Here is an 18400-nt window from a genome sequence, read left to right on the forward strand (position 1 = left end):
GTGCTCTCACTTGTTTGTGGTGGTCTGAGAAGGAATTTTTCAGGGTGTACAGGAGGCTTTGTGTTCCTGGAAGTGATTGTTAAATACCTTGTCCAAGGCTATCAGGTGCTACATCATCCTTCCACAATCTAAGGAAGTTCTTGTAGGGGGACTAGACATGTTAGTGGAAGGGCCTCAGATTTAGAAGGCAAAATCCAAAACAGGCTTCAGTGGCTTGATCACTCAACTTTGAAAGCAATTTCAAGTTTCCGAGGGAAAGATTTTAACCATTCTAATAACTTACCATGGGGATATGTAGCAGATACCCTTCTCCTAGTTTTTAAATTGTGAATAGCTGCCTCTGTGGAATCAGAGTGCTCAGCTACAGGTTACAAATTTCCTCTGAAAAGTGCCAAGTAACAGTCTCTGTACTCTGTACATAGCGGTCAGAATTGGGAGTGACTGGGATTTTCTGGTGTGAAATCTTACCATTTTTGCCAAGGGCTTATTATTTGGAGCTGAGGAAATAAAGAATGGACCTACAAACTTGACATGTCTTCCTTTTTTGTTTGTTTCCTTTCCCTGGTTTCTCCATGCAGCTCGGATTGGAAAAATGAAACGGAGGAAGCAAGACGAAGGGCAGGTATGTCCCCTCTGCAGCCGGCCTCTGTCAGGATCCGAGGAGGAGATGAGTAGGCATGTGGAACAATGCCTTGCAAAGGTAGAGGCGCAACAGGATCACCAGCTGCCATTCCCTTCTCCCTACTCCCAGCTCTGTCTGTAGTTGACCTAATGTGGGGCAAAAACTAACGTTGCTGAGCTTGCAGGCAATGCTAACTGTCTCCCTAAGATCTGTAGTCACTTCTTTGTCTGGGAAGATGGATTTTTCTGGATTTTTCTGTTCTGTTGCATTAGTAACTTTTACTTCATGCACTGTTCTGCTGTTACAGAGGTCTAATTTGTAGATTTTAAAGGTGGAGCTATTAAAGTTTATGAACCTTATGTAGGACTTCAGTCATCCTGTGTAGCTCAGGAAGAACAGTTCGTTTTGATCTGTGCTTTTGACAACATTAGAATTACTGTTTGTTGGGTTCTTTTGTAGCAGACTGGGACTTTTAAAGGTTGCATGATCATCTTACTCCAGGAAAGTTCATTTAAGCAGAACCATTCTCTTGCTGCTCATCCCAGAGACAGCAAGGAAAGAGAAACAAGCCCCAGGGGAGGGAGAGAGTTTTGTTATAGGGCTTTTTGTTTGTGTTTCTCTGGAGAAACCTTCAATAGAGGACTTGTTGCCTCAAGAGGTGCGTAGTATAAAGAGAGGTGTATTTTGATCAGTATGCCCCAAAACTATGTTACAGGAGAGCACTTCTGCTTGTGGTCAAAGGAATCTGTGGTATCATGTTCCTCCATGACAGAGGAATTTTGCATGCAAGGCAGGGGAATGCATGTTGAAATGAACACCAGCATTGTTGTAGGGACCAGACCTTACATTTCCTTGAGTAAAAAATATGAAACTTGCAACTTGTTTTAATCTTAGGTTGTCAAGTTCTTCTAGTACCTATTTACTTCTAGTTTAGGTTAGTAGGAACAGGGATGGGAGTAGAGGCTGCTGTATGCTCTATACTTAGCTGTCCTGGGAACAGCCCAGCTTTTCTTCCCCATCCCACCATGAGTTATGAACCCCAAAGAGCCATTTCGTGCACCTCAGCACTCTGCCCCTCTCTCTGCTTTACCCCATGCAGAGAGAAGGTTCGTGCATGACTGAGGATGACTCTGTGGACATCGAGAACGAGAATGGCAACCGCTTTGAAGAGTACGAGTGGTGCGGGCAGAAGAGGATACGGGCCACTACTCTCCTGGAGGGAGGATTTCGAGGTGCGCCAGTGTTTCGGGGGCACTTGTGAATCGTTCTGCTCTGGAAGTTGATCATTACCTGTCTTTAAAGGGAGGGACATGGGGATTTCCCTTCCACAAAAGGCAGAATCCTCAGCCTTTGCCAGAATGTAATGTGATTTCAATTTTTTGTCCCTCTTGAACAATGAGAGTCAAAATTTGTGCAAATCTTTAACATAGTGTGGGGTTATTTCTTTCTCAAGGAATGTGGCTGAAGAGGGAATGGGTAGATCTTATGGGGAAAATAACATTTTATATCTCACACATAGTAAGAAATACATGGAAATATGTGAAGAGAGGGAAATAGAAATGAAATTGTAAAAATTCCCAGCCTGGAGTGACGAAAGCTGGTGTATCAGCCTCTGGTGATGTATTGGAGGTGACAGCTAAGTCGCTTTAGCACCTGCATAAAATATTAAAGGGCCAGTTGTGCATTTATCACTCCATCCCTTTTAAGGTTGATAAATGAGAATCCAGGAACCTGCTCTGCACCTCCAGCACTGCAAGCCCTTAGGGCTCTCAGACAAACACATTTTATTTTTCCTCCTTCTTTTGCTCCTTCCCCAGTGACGGGGAAATCAGTTACCAAGGAGAGAGTGAGTTATGGCAAAATTTGACCTCTTGTGAGCTTTATTGGTGAATGTAATTTTAGCTAGAAACCTGGCCCCTTTCTTACATTCAGCCCTTTGGCCTCAAAGAGGAGGATTTACTAAACTGTTCATTGGCATGAACCTCAGGCACTCACGAGAGTTTCTCACAAGCAATCCACGTAGCGCATGCTTAATGAGAGGAGGAGTGCTGGCTCCCTTCGTTCAATAAGGAGGATGGGATGTGATCTCTTCCTATACCAGCTTGGATTTTAATTTAAAATATCTCAAGGGGAAAGGCTACTGCATGAGGGAGTTGGACTTAAAAGCCAGCCGTGTGCTCAGCGAAAACCAGTCACTCCTGATCTGCTCTTGCTTTCCTCTGAAATTAAATTGTAGCTGGGTTATAGCAGAGCAGATGATAAGGAGCAGCTTCTTTGGACTTTAAAGGACCCCCAGTGAAGCTCACGCTATTACATGCTGTGTCAGTAGCCTAACTTTTTTTGTGACTGCATGGAGAGTTGTGTCTGTGCATGATTCCGTGTAGAGGTCTGATGAGACCATGCAGGATCTTAGACTATATTCATGTAGCATAGACACTGCAGTCTGTAGCGGAGAAGCATGGGATGTCTCTGTACTTCTGTTGTTATCATCACTGCTAGTCCTGGTTAGAAAAAGCTAAGTTTATTTCTTCCCACTTTTTGTGTATGAGTGGTTTCTTCCTTCATCCCCACCAAACACCTGTATTTGAGGAGGGCATGCTCTTCCACTTCTTTTGGTGCAGACATGGTGCTATCTTCACCTGGTGAATGTTCCCAGTTGTTTTGAGTTAACTCACTGATGTGTGATCTGAATCTTTCACATTCTTGGTCATATGGAGAACCTCTTTCAAATGAGGCTTCAGGTGGACAATATGTGTGTAATTGATGTAGTTAGGCTGGGTAAATATAAAATTCTTGCTCTTTGTTACATTTTCTTCATTATTTTAAGGAATTCTCAAATGTGTTACTTGTTACCGTGTCGATCACCTGCTTTCCTCCACCAGAAGTTAGGCGGGTTTTAGCATCAGTCAGTGCTGTAACCTCTGCCAGGTGGATACACACACATGAACAGATACTTGTGCAGTTCATTCATACTTAGAGATGGCGTTGCTTCCAGCAGGAATTATGGGGTCTATCTCTTCTTTCCTTTTGGAGACCTTTGTCACACCTTCAGGAATTACATGGACAGATCTGGGAAAAGATTGGAAGTCCAGGAGGAAAGCCAAATACGTGCAGTTCTAAAATCCTCCATAATCACCCTGCTGACAAGGCTTTTGGATTAGACTTCTTCCCTTGGTGTGGTGCTGGATGAAAGGTATCTGTAGATCAGCTCACAAGCACAGGAAACTCCCTGTATTATTTGTGGTGAGAAACATCCTCCCTGTGCAGCAGTTTGTGGCAAAACCACAGCTGAAGAAGGGACTCCTGATACCTGAGCAGCTGTCAGGTCTCTAGCACCTGGCCTTCCTCCTCTGGAGCACACCTCTGCTGGCAGCTAGATTCAACAGCTGCCATGCTTCCCTAGAGAAGTGTCCTCTTCCCTAAGCATGGGAATTTTTTTTCCTAACAGCTTTCTACCTAGTATTTTGGGATAATCAGACAATATGAACAGTGTACCTACCTACTCTGTGCAAGAAGTTGTAAAATTTGGAAAGCCAAAGCAAATCGGGAGTGATGTTCTACAGCTGGCTGATTGCATTTATTTTTAATGAAGTTACACTTTTTCATGCTCTCTTTTGTGGCTCTCCTATTGTCTCTGACTGCTGCATTCATGGGCCTCCATCATTCAGGACTGCTATGTGCACTCTCAGGTAACCTTAAGGTGACTGTCTTTCTTCTTTTGCTGCCAGTGTTGGCTCTTGCCAGACAGAATTCTTAATTTACAGCCCTGAAGCACAGCACAACGTTTTGTAGATGCTTTCTAATGCTTAAAACTGCTTTGTCTGGAGTTGGCAAGGCCCTCGTTAACCCCTGTCACCTGAGGCTTTGCATTTGGCTCTGTTCCTTTTGCTGAGAAGTAGCAGTGATGTGGAAATCAAATGTCTTTTATAATGCCAGACAGCCTTTACCAGGCTACAGGGATGTCACCAATGTCTAAAGAGATGACATGGGGAGATACATAAAACCGGAGGGGAAAATAGATGGCCATGTGTCTCATTAATTTCGATTTTAATGGTGTGTTGCTCTGAGGAGATGTCACAGCTGGGTGAAGGGGGAGCAGGACACTGTGGCCAGTGCGTGTTGCACGTAAGTCCATTGGGCAGCATTGCAGCAGTGTCTCGAACTTAACACTGATCCTGGCGATTATTTTTATCATTTTTGGTTAGGGGACAAGGTTCATATCACTCTCCATGAGGAAAATTCTTTGCCAATTATATAGAAAATCCTGACAGATTCTCAGTTGGAGTAAGGTTGAGAGACCTTAGGTTTTTCTTCCTGAAAACAGGAACGTCAGGGAAATTAACAACGCTGTTTGGATTTTCTGGAACATGGTCTAAAACATAGAAGTAACCACAAGCTGAAACTCTCACTTGTAAAGTTCCTAGGATGACACTTTCCTGCTTCCAAAGCACTTGCAGGAAAAACTTGCTCTTCTGACCTGAGGAGCTGTCTTAGAAGCTGGAAATTGTCTTCTGTGTTGGTGTTACAGCTGCAAGCCTCCAGTCAGGTATAGTGCAGCAGAGCCAAAGCACACCTACTTGGCCGGCGCAGCTTGGCAATCCTGAGGCAGCAGGTGGAAAGAACAGGCTGTGGCAGCAAGTAGGAATATAACCTGAGAAGTGTAGGGATCAGTGTGTTGTCTCTGAAGCTGTTGGGTTTGGTGGAGGATTTCAGTCAGGAAACATTTAGTACTTCCAGCTGTCCTCCTGGCTTCTTAAAATTTGCTATCGTTCAATTTGCTTTACAAAACTGGAAAGATGCAAGGTGTAAATTAAGGTTATTGGCAATTATATTGGGTTTGGAACCACTTTGTTTCAGCAGAGGTCCTGCTTGAAGCAGGGGTTTGTAAGAGAGTTTGTGGTTCTCTTTGGGGGTAGGTGCAGAATAATACCAGCATGAAATACCAAACTCCATTTAAATCAAGCGTGTACTTCAAAGTGTAAAACCATACAGATAAAATAATCAGATATTCCCCTGCCTCTGTACAGTGTCACAAGACTAAAATTTCTCTTGAAATACCTGAACATTCAGTAACTATCCCTCCCCATGTCTCTGAATCATCTCTCTCTGAAGCTCTTTGTTGCACGGAATTATTTCATGCCACCTTTAATGAGTTTCTGTGTTTAGGATGCCAACAAGGCTTTGCAAGTGAAAGCGTCAAGTAGCTTGGTCTCTGATGTGGGGTTTGTTGGGGTTTTTTTAATGCTCAACATATTTGTAGCAATTCCTCTATTCCAGTCCAGAATGGATGCACGTTACCCTCAGTGTTTACACTGTAAGGTTATCCCTTTAAAGAATTCCTGAGGGAAGTTCAAAAGGTTTTTTTTTCTTTGAAAGATTCAGTGTCTCTTTTTGTGTGTATGTTTCTTACTTGAAAGAAGGGAAGGGAGGGGGGGGAAGTGGAAAAAAAGTGCTTTATCTGAAAAGAATCACATCAGCTTCACACTGATAGAAGCTGCTGTCATCTCTTAAACGGCTTAGCACAGTCAAAAGGCAAGAGGACTTAAAACAGTGTCTTACACAGGGATCGATGGGTGGAACACATAACTCGTAACTGCAAAAAAAAAAAGCAGCTCGGGGGGAGAGATAACGGTAATGATTGCATTGAGGGAAGCTTGAGGGAGGCTTGTTCTTTGTAACACAGCTTCAAAGGTGTCTGGACTGGTGCCTAAGCAAACTGTCCTGTGAAGTTGCTGCCTCTGTAGGTCTAGGGAAGGCGGGGGGGTGAGGGATGCTTGCACCCTTCTGTTTCTTAACAGATGGGACAAAGATTAGTAAATGCCAGGTTAGCGGTTCCCTTCTGCTGCCTCAGATTTGAGGAGAGGATTTTGTCACTTGGTCCCTTCCCGTCCGTTCCGGGAGGCAGCTTGCCCAGGAGAGGGGATGGAGGAGAGCAGGGCTGGGGCGGACGGGGAGCTGGGTGTTGGGCGGGATGTCAGTTTATCGATCGCACCTCAGTCAGGAGAGCTGCGGGCGCAGTGCTCTGAGCACGAGCGGCAGCGTGCTTAATGTGATTGAAAGGCAGTTAAAATGGCGGTGACCTTTTCAGGGGGAATTAGATTGCCTGCCAAGAGTGGTTAGAGGGAGTGATAACGCCAGCTTGAGGAAGCTGTCCAGTCTGCTTCAAAGGGAGAGAGACAGGGAAAGCAAGCTGGCAGCAAGTACCATTTAAAGCACGAACCGTGCGGTCTGATAGAACAGAGATTGCTGTCCTCTTCAGATATGAAAGAATTGAAGAATTGTAGCTAAGTTCTCTCCACCCGCCCCGTCCTCCTCTTCTCCCCTCCAGCTCCCCCACCAAAAAGCCTTCCTCTAGGTGCAGTAGCAAGCTAGTCACCACTGCTCTTCTCAGTTTCTTTTGCTTCGGCAGATCAGTTGCATCAAAAATAACACAGAAGAGAGAAAGACTTTAAAAATGTTAAAATGGCAAGCAGGGCATTTTCAGGGAAGGATACTTTCTAACAAAGATCAACATGACTAGGATCTGTCTGATAGATTGTGATACTCTTGAAGAAGGAGAAACACACAGGGATTACTTAACTCTTAAGTTTCTCTTTATTTTTCTGGTATTTCTTTTTATTTCTCTGTCCAGCCCTTCTCCCAAGCTAGCAAAGGGCTTGGTTCTATTTGCTAATGTCTTACCAAGGGAAAAGAACAGCACAACTAAGTGTATGCATAGAGGGACTTGGTAAAGCCTTTATAAGCTGTAACAAACTACAGTTATCCTTGGGGGTCCATTTGCATTGGATCTCATGTCGTGTACAATTAGGGCAGCTGTCTGGAAAGTAGGACTGTATTAAAATGATTAAAAGTTTCTAGCAAATGGCTGAAGCCCTCCCACTGCCAGCTTTCTATTGACACAGAATCAAGATATGCTTCAGTTCTAGCAGCAAGTGTTGTAGGGCAGCCTTTGTCCACTGTGGGTTAGTTGTCCCAGAAAGAGCACTGGGGCAGTAGCTGTATGCTCCTCTGGTTTGTTCTCCTTCAAAATCCATGCAGCATTAGAATCATTCTTTCATGTGTGAGGTCCTGGCCTCAGAATCTAAATAGATACTTTTTAGGTCTCCTACCTCAACAACAGGTTTTTGTGATAACAGTGACTTCTTGGGTCTGGTGACTGCCTGCAGAAAGCTCCAAATAGAGAGGGAAAATTCCTTTGTGCTTCTCTGTGCAACTTCATGAAAATGGACCTCTACAACAAAACTCTTAAAATCAGTGTTTGACAAGTATGTGGAAACTGAAGCATGGAGAAGCATCTTCTCTAGTGTTAAAAAGATAGTAGCAGAGATGGCAACAAACCTTTAAAGTCTTGCTCTGGAATCTCACCTAGTAGCCAGCTGTGCCCTCTTTTTGAGATAAAATATAATGAGGCATACAGGGAAGCTTCAAGAGGCAAGGAGACTTCCCTTTTTTCCATGTCAGGAGATTCAGGCTGCATTTAAGGTTATACTGGTAAGAGGGTATAAACTGATCTATTCAAATGCAGCAAAAGCATTTGAGCTGAACTATTAATGTGTGACTTCTCTTAAGAGACTCTGTGGGAAATGGAAGATGTCTCTGGCATATTTAGGCCTTTTGGAAGAGTGGTCTGGTAACTAGAATCGTCGTTGCTGCTGTGTAGATGAGCAAGAATTTATTCCTTTTACCCTAGCAAGCTAAAGCAAACTTCAGCTTGGGTGCAAGAGCAGTCTGTGTTAAGAGTACAGAGAATCTTTGCTGAAATGAAATTCTTAATCTTCTTCCCATTTAGCTAGACCTCAGTTCCATGCATTTCTCTGCCACGTTTCCAGTGTCAGCATCTCTCTCTAAGGTGGATGTGTCTGTACATCTAAGCATCTTTCTCAGCCTCTCAGCCCTTGAATTTTAGTCTTCCTATGTTTGGGTTGCTACCTTCTGCTGGTCACTTCTACCTGCTGTAAGCTTCCAGGTGGGCAAGATGTATAAATTCCATGTTTCTCAAGTCTTTGTCTGTGCCTTATGCCCCTTATAGAGGGCTGCTGAGCCCCAGAGCACTTACATCCCTTACCTCAGCCCTTGTGTAAAAGTGGTAATCCTGGTAATCCCTCCATTGCAGAAGCACAATGATTTGGACCAGTCTGATGAAGTAGCCCAACCACTTCTTAACGTTGGCACCTCTCTCCTTTGAGGGCAGGTAGTTGCCCATAAGATAATGCTTGACCTAAAAAGGCTAACAAAGTCTGTTTGCATAGTGTTAGATATATAATCATATGGGCTGCACCTGATTCTTTCTCTGTAGTTTGTGCCTGCATATAGAATTTGAAAGATTCTGTGGTTAATAAATATCTCTTAAGTATTTTCCTGTATATTAATATCATAAGTTTGCTCTAGTGAGCCAGAAAACCAGATTAGAGTATTATGTGATTTAAGAGGAAAAAAACATTTTACCTTACATAAAAAAGCCAGCATGACCTGCCATGTAACTGATGCCCAATGTCATGTGCGTTTGAAGTTCACATAATTCTTCAAGGAATACCATTTTGTTCATTTTGGAGCACAAAGTAATCAATAGGACTTGGCAAAGTAAAATTATTTTCCAATAATTTTAATTGGAAAAAAAGAAAATTGTGAGGATAGCCATTAAAATTTCTCATTGCTGATTGTAGATTTTTGTTAACTTGAATGCATACAAAAATATAAAGAATCCAATTTTCATGTTCCAACTGCTAGAATGCATTAGCTGAAAGGAGCACAGTCAAGTAAACCTTGGTGGCTGGTTTATGTAACACCGACAGCCACTCTAACCAGGAAAAGATTTTCTGCAGGAAGAAGTGGAATTCTTTCCCTTTTACAGTATTACATATCGGGGATGTAATACAGTAAAAGTATTACATCCCCAATATTTACATTACAGTATTACATATTGGGGTTGGGGGATGAAAAGGGACGCCTGTCAACTCCTTCCTAGAGGAAGGAAGGGGGAAGAAAAGAAAACAGAAAATGCAGTTGTAACACCATGAAAATTAGCAGGAGGAGTAAAGGAGCAAGTAGAGCACCTGAAACTACTCATTTTTTAAAGTAGACTGGGTTTCAGTCGACAGTTCCTTTAAACTTCAGGTTTTGTCGATCTCAGACATTAGTTGCTCTGTAATCCAGTTTTCTACTGATCTGTTAGCTGTGGTTTTGAAAATCCCAGGCTTTAAGATAGTAATCTGATAAATTTTTAATTTTTTTTCCCTCAAGGGTCTGCAGTTTTGCTAGAGCTGCAACCTACTTCTTGGACACTCAGGTCAAACTTGAGCTTTAAGCACACAATAGTTGATTGACATGATTTTAATAGCATTTTAGAATACAGTTGTTAAGTCAGGGGCAGTGAGATGTTCCTAAAGGAAAAAGGGAGCACAGGTCTCAATGGCTCTGAACAGCTCCTATCTCCGTGTGTCGTCTCCTACACGCGGCGGTGAAACGCATTATCGAGTAGTGCCCGGAAAGTGGCTAACTGCGTTTGACACACGCCAACTCCCTGCCTCCACACTGGATAATTGCATTGTCAACTGTTCAGCAAAGTGGCAGGTGACACTGCAGCCGGATTGATTGTCCTACTATGGAGGCTCCCAAGACTGTCAGCCACCCAATCGATAGAGTTTACACAAGACACTGTGACTGCATCTGTAACTAATTTCAGTTTGAACCTCACAAGATGCGGCTGTCCCTGTTTCCTGGCCTCTCTTCTTTGCTTGCATCTTCTCCCTGGACGAGGAAGTTGTTTTTCCGTGAAAGCCTGGTTTTATTTCTTGTTTTGGAGCTGGAAGTGAAGAAATCAATGGTGTGTTTTGTGGTTTCAGAGTTGAGGGCATTACAGCACATGGCTAACTAGCAGCTCCAGTTTTGCAATCAATAGACTGATCAATTGATTAAATTAGCACTGATTTTTCTTTCTTCTTTCCAGCCTAGGAAAGAATTAGTTTGGGAGGAAAAGCACATGTGTTTGGCCTATGAAATTTAGCCCTTGGTTTTTCCAGTCCTTGGTTGCCTTTCCCCCATGAATACAATCTCTGTGCTCATCATTATTTAAAGCAAACTGCATTGAGCCCCGCCACTGGCAGCAGCCTGCTGTAAGCCAGGGTGTCACATTCAGCTGTTCACCAGCCTTGCAGCTTCATGCTCTGCTGCCTTAGAAAAGTCATCCTCCGAGCTCTGCTGTGCTGCTTTATTATTGGCAAAGTTGCGACATTCCTGTGATCCCTGTCAGTGGTGCTTATTGATCCAGTGATGTGAATCTGCTTAGTGATTCAAGATTACTTTAATTCTCCCTCTTCCTTTTTTGTTTGTTTCCACCCTCTCCCCAGGGGAACAAAACCTTTCAGATCCACCTTTCCCTAACTGTGGAAAACAAGCTGTAGCTGCAAAGACCATGGCTGTTGCTGCTGCTTTTGTACTTCAGCTCCGGGTTTTGAAGAGCAGCCTTTGAGATAGACATGAGGCTGTTCTCACCTTCCTCTGTCACATCAGCACGAGGCTCTAGGAGGCAGCCATGAATTGTCAAACCAGATCAGATCTTTGGTCCGGTCCAAGTGTGTTTTCCCCTCTGCAGCCATAGTCTGTACCTGATGGGTTACAGGAGGCACAAAGACATCTCTGGAATACTCCTCAATGCTGCAAGGGGTGGGGAAGCCTCTTCCTGAGCCTTGCAGCAGCTGGCTCTTACCCTGTACAGCAGTGCTTGCCTGCCCTTTGTTCAGCATGCTGCTGCAAAATTATGGTAATGGTCATAAAATTATATCGCCCCTTTCCTTAAAGGCAGCTGTTTCTGTGATCTGTTAGCAAAGATCCCTGTAAGCATCCACACTGGTAAGCAGTCAGGTCTCTGACAGCCCATTTTGCCCCTGTGGGAGCTAATAGACAGCATCAGATGGATGCATCTGCTGTTTCAGGTGTGTGCTGTAACAACACAGTTGGGTGTCAGTTTTCCAGGTAAATCACCATTTAGCTTTAAATGGATCTGGCTCCAGAGAAATAAAACTCTTGTTTTGTAAGCAGCTTTTCTTGACTTCTAAATGTCTTTTTTTTTTTTTTTTTTTCTGCAACAGGCTGGGAACCAGAACTATTCTATCCCTGTTGGTGCTAGGAAAAAGTAGGGGAACAATGTCACTGTTGAAAAATAGGGCTGTGGAGGCATTATGGATCTGTAGGAAGACCTGTGTTCAGCATGGCCTCATCTTTGTTTTTCTCTCGTTTTCAAGAATTTTTAGTGGCTTTCTCTGTCTTCCCAGATGTCTCTTACAACAAAACGGCATCCATGCCACCTTGTCCTCTTAGTACTAGTTCGGGATACTTCAGCAGATGATGAAATAAACCCAATTTAGAGCCATTCTTGGAAGTATGTGAGGCCTGGCCGTGAGTCTGCATAAACTGCTTTTATTGCCTCCATTGTTTTTACTCTCCAAGAAGCCAGCGAGTGCCATTTCGATAAGAAAATAGAGTGAACGTGCTGGAAAGGGAGGTTGTACAGAAGGGGGTCACTGCAAGGAGTGTAATTAGCAAAGGCTGCAGTTCTGGAGATTTATGGGAGGCTTTTCTTCTTTCCTGAGCCCATGTATACTACCTGCAAACAGAATAAATGCCTCTTCCCTGCCAAAATAGGCCCCAGTAGAGCTCTATGCTTCTAAGATGGATTTGAATTTAGACCCATTTATGGAATTTACACAAAATTTGGAATTCCTAGAATATTTCCAGTATAGATTTTTCTCTCGTACACACACAGTCCTGTTCCTTGGGGCCAAACTGGAGAAATGTTAGTCATGCAGATGAGTTTGATCCTCTGCATGAGCAGTATCTAGTGGTGGTGCAAATAATAACACTGGCAGTTTTCTTCCTTGGCTTTCTTTGGAGTGATAATAAAATACATAATTAAATATATACAGAACAGCTGGTTACCAAAACTGATCTGCATAGATGGGAGTTGAGGAGCAGGGCACAGTAGGTCTGTGTTTTCCTACCTGGGCTCATGAAATTAGGCTGGGGTCGTTTGGTTGTGTTCCCATTCTGCCCCTAAGACTGCCAGTCCCACGTGAGCTCGTGCCTGTGCAGGAGCAGTGCTGTCAGCACCTGAAGCAGCATATGTTGTCACTTGGACCATCTGCTGCTGAGTGTGATGGAGAAAAGGAGGTACTTGAATGTAAAGTCCTTTTATCTGTTATGTGAATCTGCTTATATATCATGTTAATAACTCTTGATCTTAACCTGGGCCACCATTCACTGGAGAGTTGATCAGGTGACCACTCATCAGGAGGACTGCATAAAGGAAGTGAGATTTGAGAAGCAGTGCAGAGGTCAGAGAGGATGCTTAGGCATAGGGGACAACTTAAGAGAAAGAAAAGTGCTTTTATTTTATTTGCTTCCCCTAAGAAGGAAGGAAAGGATTTCTGGTGAGATTTATCTACAGACATTATTAATAGGTACATGGGAGGAATGGGAAGTGTTTTTACCTTGGAGCTCAGCTGATTCCTGTAGCCTGCCAGGGCTTGAAGTTGGCAGCAGTTATGAGGCATGCGAATTTTTCCTGCTTGTCTGACCTCAGAGTCAGTATTTCAGAAACACTGTTGCTTGTGTAGAGTACCTAAATTTTTCAGAAAGTAACAAGAATTGGTGCTCAGGCAGACTGCTCTGAGGCCAGCCCCAGCAAGAAAGCTGTGTACACAGTGCTAGGTAAGTGATGTTGATAGGTACATTCTGATTGATGGGCGAGTTTGTCTCCCAAACTGTCACAGGGTTTATAGAGGTGCCACTCAATACCAGTGCTGGAATTGCATGTCAGAGCACCTGGCTACAGGAGCAATGGGGGTTGGAGACAGAGCTGTAACTTTGTTTTTTCTCTGCTTAATGGCCCCGGAGTCTGACCTGCCTGTTCACTCCTGTTTGTCTGGTCCTTAAGGAGGCAGCTGGGATTAAGACTGTCAGAGAATTGTGCTGCTTTAGCATCGGGAGGCTAATTGTATTGGGGCTGGCAGCATATGACAAGGGGTTGTCTCCTACCAAATGCACAGCAAGAGCAAAAAATTTTCAACAAGGGACAAGGAAGGTATAAGAGAGTCTGCACTGGGTTTATTCTTTTTTCATCTAAAAGCAGAATTTTCAAATTCACTTGTGGAATTACATTTGCAGGCCTTGGGTGACTCCTAAGAGTCAGAGTTGCTTCTGTGAATAACAGATCACATCTCTTATGGATTCCTAGGTCAAACTCACAAGTTAACATTCAGTTGTGGGATTTCACTTTGTTAACACGTGGGAATAAACTTCTGGTCCCAAGCATTGACCTCTGGATAACACAGTGGCTTTAGAGGTCTTTACTCTAGACAGTGTTGCTGATGGCTGTGAATTATTGTGTGACCTTCAGAAGCAGAGCCTTGCTGGGGGAGCCCTTCCCTGTTCTCAGTGCACACTATTGAATTGCAAATCACCCAAGTGGACTTGGTACTGGGACTTCTGGAAGCTCTTGTCCTCTGCACTCCATTTCACGTTTTCCTTTCTCCTGGATAGCAGTGTACACCACCAGCAGGAGCTGGAAGTTGTGAGCCCTCTTTACATTTGGGCTGAGTTAGTGAGAAGCAGGTGTGATCCTTTTGGGCCTTCCTTGCATTTAGTGGTCTTCTTAATCCATTTATAACAGCACTTGTCCAGAAATCTGGTTTGAATGAGCCTGAGATGAATGAATAATGTCAAGCAGTTCAGACGTCAAATATTTGAACAGCTGCGTGGGTGTTTTCACTGGCTTTGTGCATGGAAGCAACCCCAGGAAGTTAGACAAGGAGGGTCAGGTTGAAATTGTGGCACCAAACCCGATCCCACTGGAGCAGGCCTCAAAATCCATCCCTGCTGCAGAATGAAAAGGTATTATAGGATGCTGGTTGCAAGCCATTCATTACCCAGGTGATGCTGGGCCAAGGTTTGCATCCCATTTTTTATGGGATGTGCAGGAGCAGTACTGGGATTATGGATTTTATGTTTTTCCTTTTTATTTAAAGCAGCTTCTGAAGTCTTAAAGCTGATAGCACAACTTATATTCAGAATATTTTTTGGATTCATGGAGGTTACTTTGTTCAGAATACAGTTTCTAAATCACTGGTTTTTACCATGTTGCAATGGACTGCACTTGGTCACATTAAAAAAATTCCATATTAAGTGAAAAACTGAGAGTTGGATCACCTGATTGCACCTTCCTTTAGGCATTGGTCTGGGAGTTCTTGTTTCATCAGAAAAGAAAATTTACCTTTCCCCTGTCCCTCGTTTTAACCTGTGAACTTCTCTGCAGTGCACTCTCTGACTGAAAGGCTCTCTCACATCATCCCAATGTGCACTTGCCATCCTAACACATATCCAAACTCTCCCCTTGTACACTCCCTGTTTAGGAAGTATAGTAGTGAGCTGGCAATGCAGCTAGGCAATAGATCTAGATTCAGCCAAAGCTCTGGAATATTTTCCTTCCAGACTTAAGAGGGATTTTCTTAAATACAAAGGTCTTGAGAGCAAGGACACAAGGATTCTGAAGACAAGGTGCCTTTATATTTGTAAACTGTATTGTAGTAAGCAGATCTTCTCATCTTAAGCTCTAGCCATAAACCACCATTTGGCTTGAGTCACTTGGAAACAAAATTGATGGAAAGGTGCATGTCTGCTGTGTGCTTGGCATCCTTGCAGAGACAGTAACAAGGGGGGTGGTCCCACTTATGTTCACTCATTTGGCCACCTTCCCCCCCACCAAGGCGCCTGCTCCGAGTATTCATTGTCTGGCTAATGTTCAGATCACCCCCTGGGACTGGCCAAGTCACAGCTCCAGCTTTGCATGATTTGTGTCTCCCACAGCTACAAGAAAAATGAAGACCTGTGTGTCCAAAGTTTATGGCCTTTGAGAAGTGATGGGCTAAAGTAATGCCAGGTGCAGGGGATGGTGTTACTGCAGGTTAAATGCCATACCTATAAATTACCACCCCATCACCCACTCTTGACTTTTAAAGCAGCTTTGAAAGACTATCCAGCTTCTTTGACAGGTCTCTCTTACCCCTCTAAATCTTCTCCCAAACATTGTGATGAACTGAATGAGTCAAGATTTACTAGATGAGCCATTGCAGCAGGAGGAGGCAGCTTGTGGCACATGTTGGCTGGTAGTGTACAGCCAGTGTGTGAAACACTCTGAAAGGGGTCTGCTGGAAAAGGGCTGCCCCAGTGACACCACGGGGCTGACCTACAAGCATGGCTCCCACAGTACCTAGCACAGACATAGGTGCTGCATGGTTGGTGCTAGTTGTGTTACCTCTGCTAAAAATTAAGCCTGGCAATTACTTGGAAGTAAAAGGTAGTTTATGCTTCTATGGAAAGGTTAGTCTTAAAATCATTGTCATGCTGCAGTTGTCACTCGTTAAGGACCTTCTTGATATTCAGGGAAGAGAAATACCAAATCCATATAAACAAATTTTATTGGGGTCTTAATGAATCAGTGAGAGTACCCGTTCCTAGAGAGCAACAGTAAAGAGCTGTGTGCATGGTATCATTGGAAATGAGACCTTTGCTTTGCCCTGTTGTCTGCACAGATGCAGACCATTAGAAATACAGCTCACTCTTCTGGGCTTATGGTAAGTGTGCTGGTGAGAACCCAGTGGGATGAACAGACTCGCACATCTGAAGGCCTGAAAAGGCTGTCCTAAAGCTTTGGAATGTCCTCATTCTTCAGACATGCAAATAATGTTCAGTGCTTCTAAATGCAGAATACAGGCTAAAATTATTATAGAACCATAATTGCAGTAGAGGACCGTAGCTGTTTTGGGGCATTGGTGCAAGGCCAAGGCAATATCTACCTTAGCCTTTCAGTCTTTGCAGTTAGGATGTGTTCCCTGGTCTGCCACAGACTTGGGTCACCAGCCTCAGGATGTGCCAGGTCCTTCAGGCTCCTTCAGGTACCTCTGTCTGAGCCAGGTGTTCAGCTCTGCTGTCTGGACAGGGGTGTTAAGTGAAGGAACATGCTGGAGGCAGCTGCAGTGAGTACATTTCTATCTGCACAGCTAATGTACCCAAACAGCTTAGATCTGCTGCAAAATTGAGCTCAAATGGGGACCTTGCAGCCAACACCCTAGAGTTCAGGAGGTCTTTGCTTAATATCCAGTCTTACAGGAGAGAGCATATTCAGTGTTAGCTCTCATAAAGAGTGAATATGCCTTCTGTGGTTTCCCTTCTATTAATAAACCCTAGGCAGAAAATACCATGTGAAGATTCATCTTTCTAGGCGTTTGTGCAGATTCAATTAAAAGAAGGCTGGTTACAGTTTACAGAATTCTTGGGACCAAAGTAAATAGAGAAATTGTTAGAAAGTGGGAATTGATGCACTGTCAGCCTCAGGTGGAACTGTAAGTGGTTACTTCCTGCTGGAATTGGGACTGCATGTGTGCCTGACACCGCTGTGCTGGAAGAGCAGAACTCTTGATGAGTTGCATTGCAGTTTGCTCATGTAAGTGTTTGTGAGGAGCTGTTAATGACAGAAGTCTGATTTTTTTTTTCCCTTTTGTAGAAGCAGGTTTGCTGTTCTTAAATGTTTTAAATTTTAAAAATCTAAGCCATGACTAAATGTGTTTTAAAATTGAAAAGCTGTTTCTAATTGTATTTTAGCCTCTGCCTGCCCTCTGCATCTGAATTAAGAAGTAATTCAGAACATCCTTGTGGCCTCCTTCTCTTACCTGCTAGTAGTGTGGATTTTGCATTAACTACTTCTGTGAAAAATAAGTCTTTCCTATTCCACTTCATTGCTTTTTCTGCCTTTGAGAGAGACCCTTACAGTGACTCCAATTCTAAAAGAATTCATGTGGAGAGCTAAAAATTGAGAATGTTCCATTTTCAATGTTGGGGGCATTTAGAGCATAAAATCTAAGAAGTTTGAGCATTTTTTTGAGTGTTCTTGTGCTGTCTTTGAAGAGGGCACCTTTTATGAGGCTGTTAAGAGTAAAGGACAGCCTGCAAACTGGTGCTGTAGCACCTTTCTTGGGAGATCTTGTACACTTCATTTCCAATTCAAATGCTCATCCGTGTGTTTTATTTTCTCTCAGGTTCTGGGTTTATCATGTGCAGCGGGAAGGAGAATCCGGACAGTGACGCTGACCTGGATGTGGATGGAGATGACACACTCGAATACGGGAAACCACAGTATCGTTTTTGAAAGGCTCTTACCAAGAGGGAACCCAGGGGTGCATCTGCCCTAGGAAATGGTGGATAATCTTTGTCCAGCCCTACTGGAAATGACATGGCCTTTTCCAGTTACCATGTTATTTGAACTAGGAGGGGTTCCCCATTACTCCCTTTGGGATCCTGCTGTTGATACAGCACTACTTCAGACCTGGTTGAAGTCTATAGGAGACATTGCAAGGGATCAATTAGAGTTTCTCTATTCTGTTTCATAAACAATCTGTTGGCTCCATCCAGGTTTGTTCTATATGGATAGCTTTTCCTGCTTCATGGGTAGGAATTGAGTTTATTTTCCACAAGACATCCTTTTGTTTTGAAGGGATTTGTGCAGTAAGCACTATTCACCTTCCACTCTGCAAGATTTGATTTTTTTTTCCCCTTACATTAGACAGTTCATGGGCAAAACTATCATTAAAGGCAGATTTTGGGAACTCCTCCACCTGGGAGCAGGCTCTTTTGGCACAGCTCTGGGAGAGCTGTGACCAGACTTCTGCCCCAGAGCAGTTGTAAGAGGCATCAAGGAAGAATTCCCGCAAGAGCATTAGACAGACACTG

The 18400-nt window shown here is 43.6% G+C and overlaps 1 protein-coding gene across 6 annotated transcripts in view; it reads left to right on the plus strand.

Annotated features, from left to right (window-relative positions):
- The window catches only part of RNF220 (ring finger protein 220), a 219506-nt gene that overhangs the window by 170769 nt on the left and 30337 nt on the right, over nucleotides 1-18400 (plus strand). For 4 of the 6 annotated variants that reach the window (XM_041482942.1, XM_041482941.1, XM_041482943.1 and 1 more), the window contains 3 exons: nucleotides 579-700; nucleotides 1722-1854; nucleotides 17710-17806. In XM_041482942.1, the coding sequence (XP_041338876.1) occupies nucleotides 579-700; nucleotides 1722-1854; nucleotides 17710-17806 (352 nt within the window). The remainder of the gene's footprint in view (nucleotides 1-578; nucleotides 701-1721; nucleotides 1855-17709; nucleotides 17807-18400) is intronic. The other 2 variants (XM_041482944.1, XM_041482945.1) reach the window with 1 other exon arrangement.

Source organism: Pyrgilauda ruficollis, unplaced genomic scaffold, assembly GCF_017590135.1.
Source record: "Pyrgilauda ruficollis isolate IOZ18807 unplaced genomic scaffold, ASM1759013v1 scaffold6, whole genome shotgun sequence".
Taxonomy (NCBI): Eukaryota; Metazoa; Chordata; class Aves; order Passeriformes; family Passeridae; genus Pyrgilauda; species Pyrgilauda ruficollis.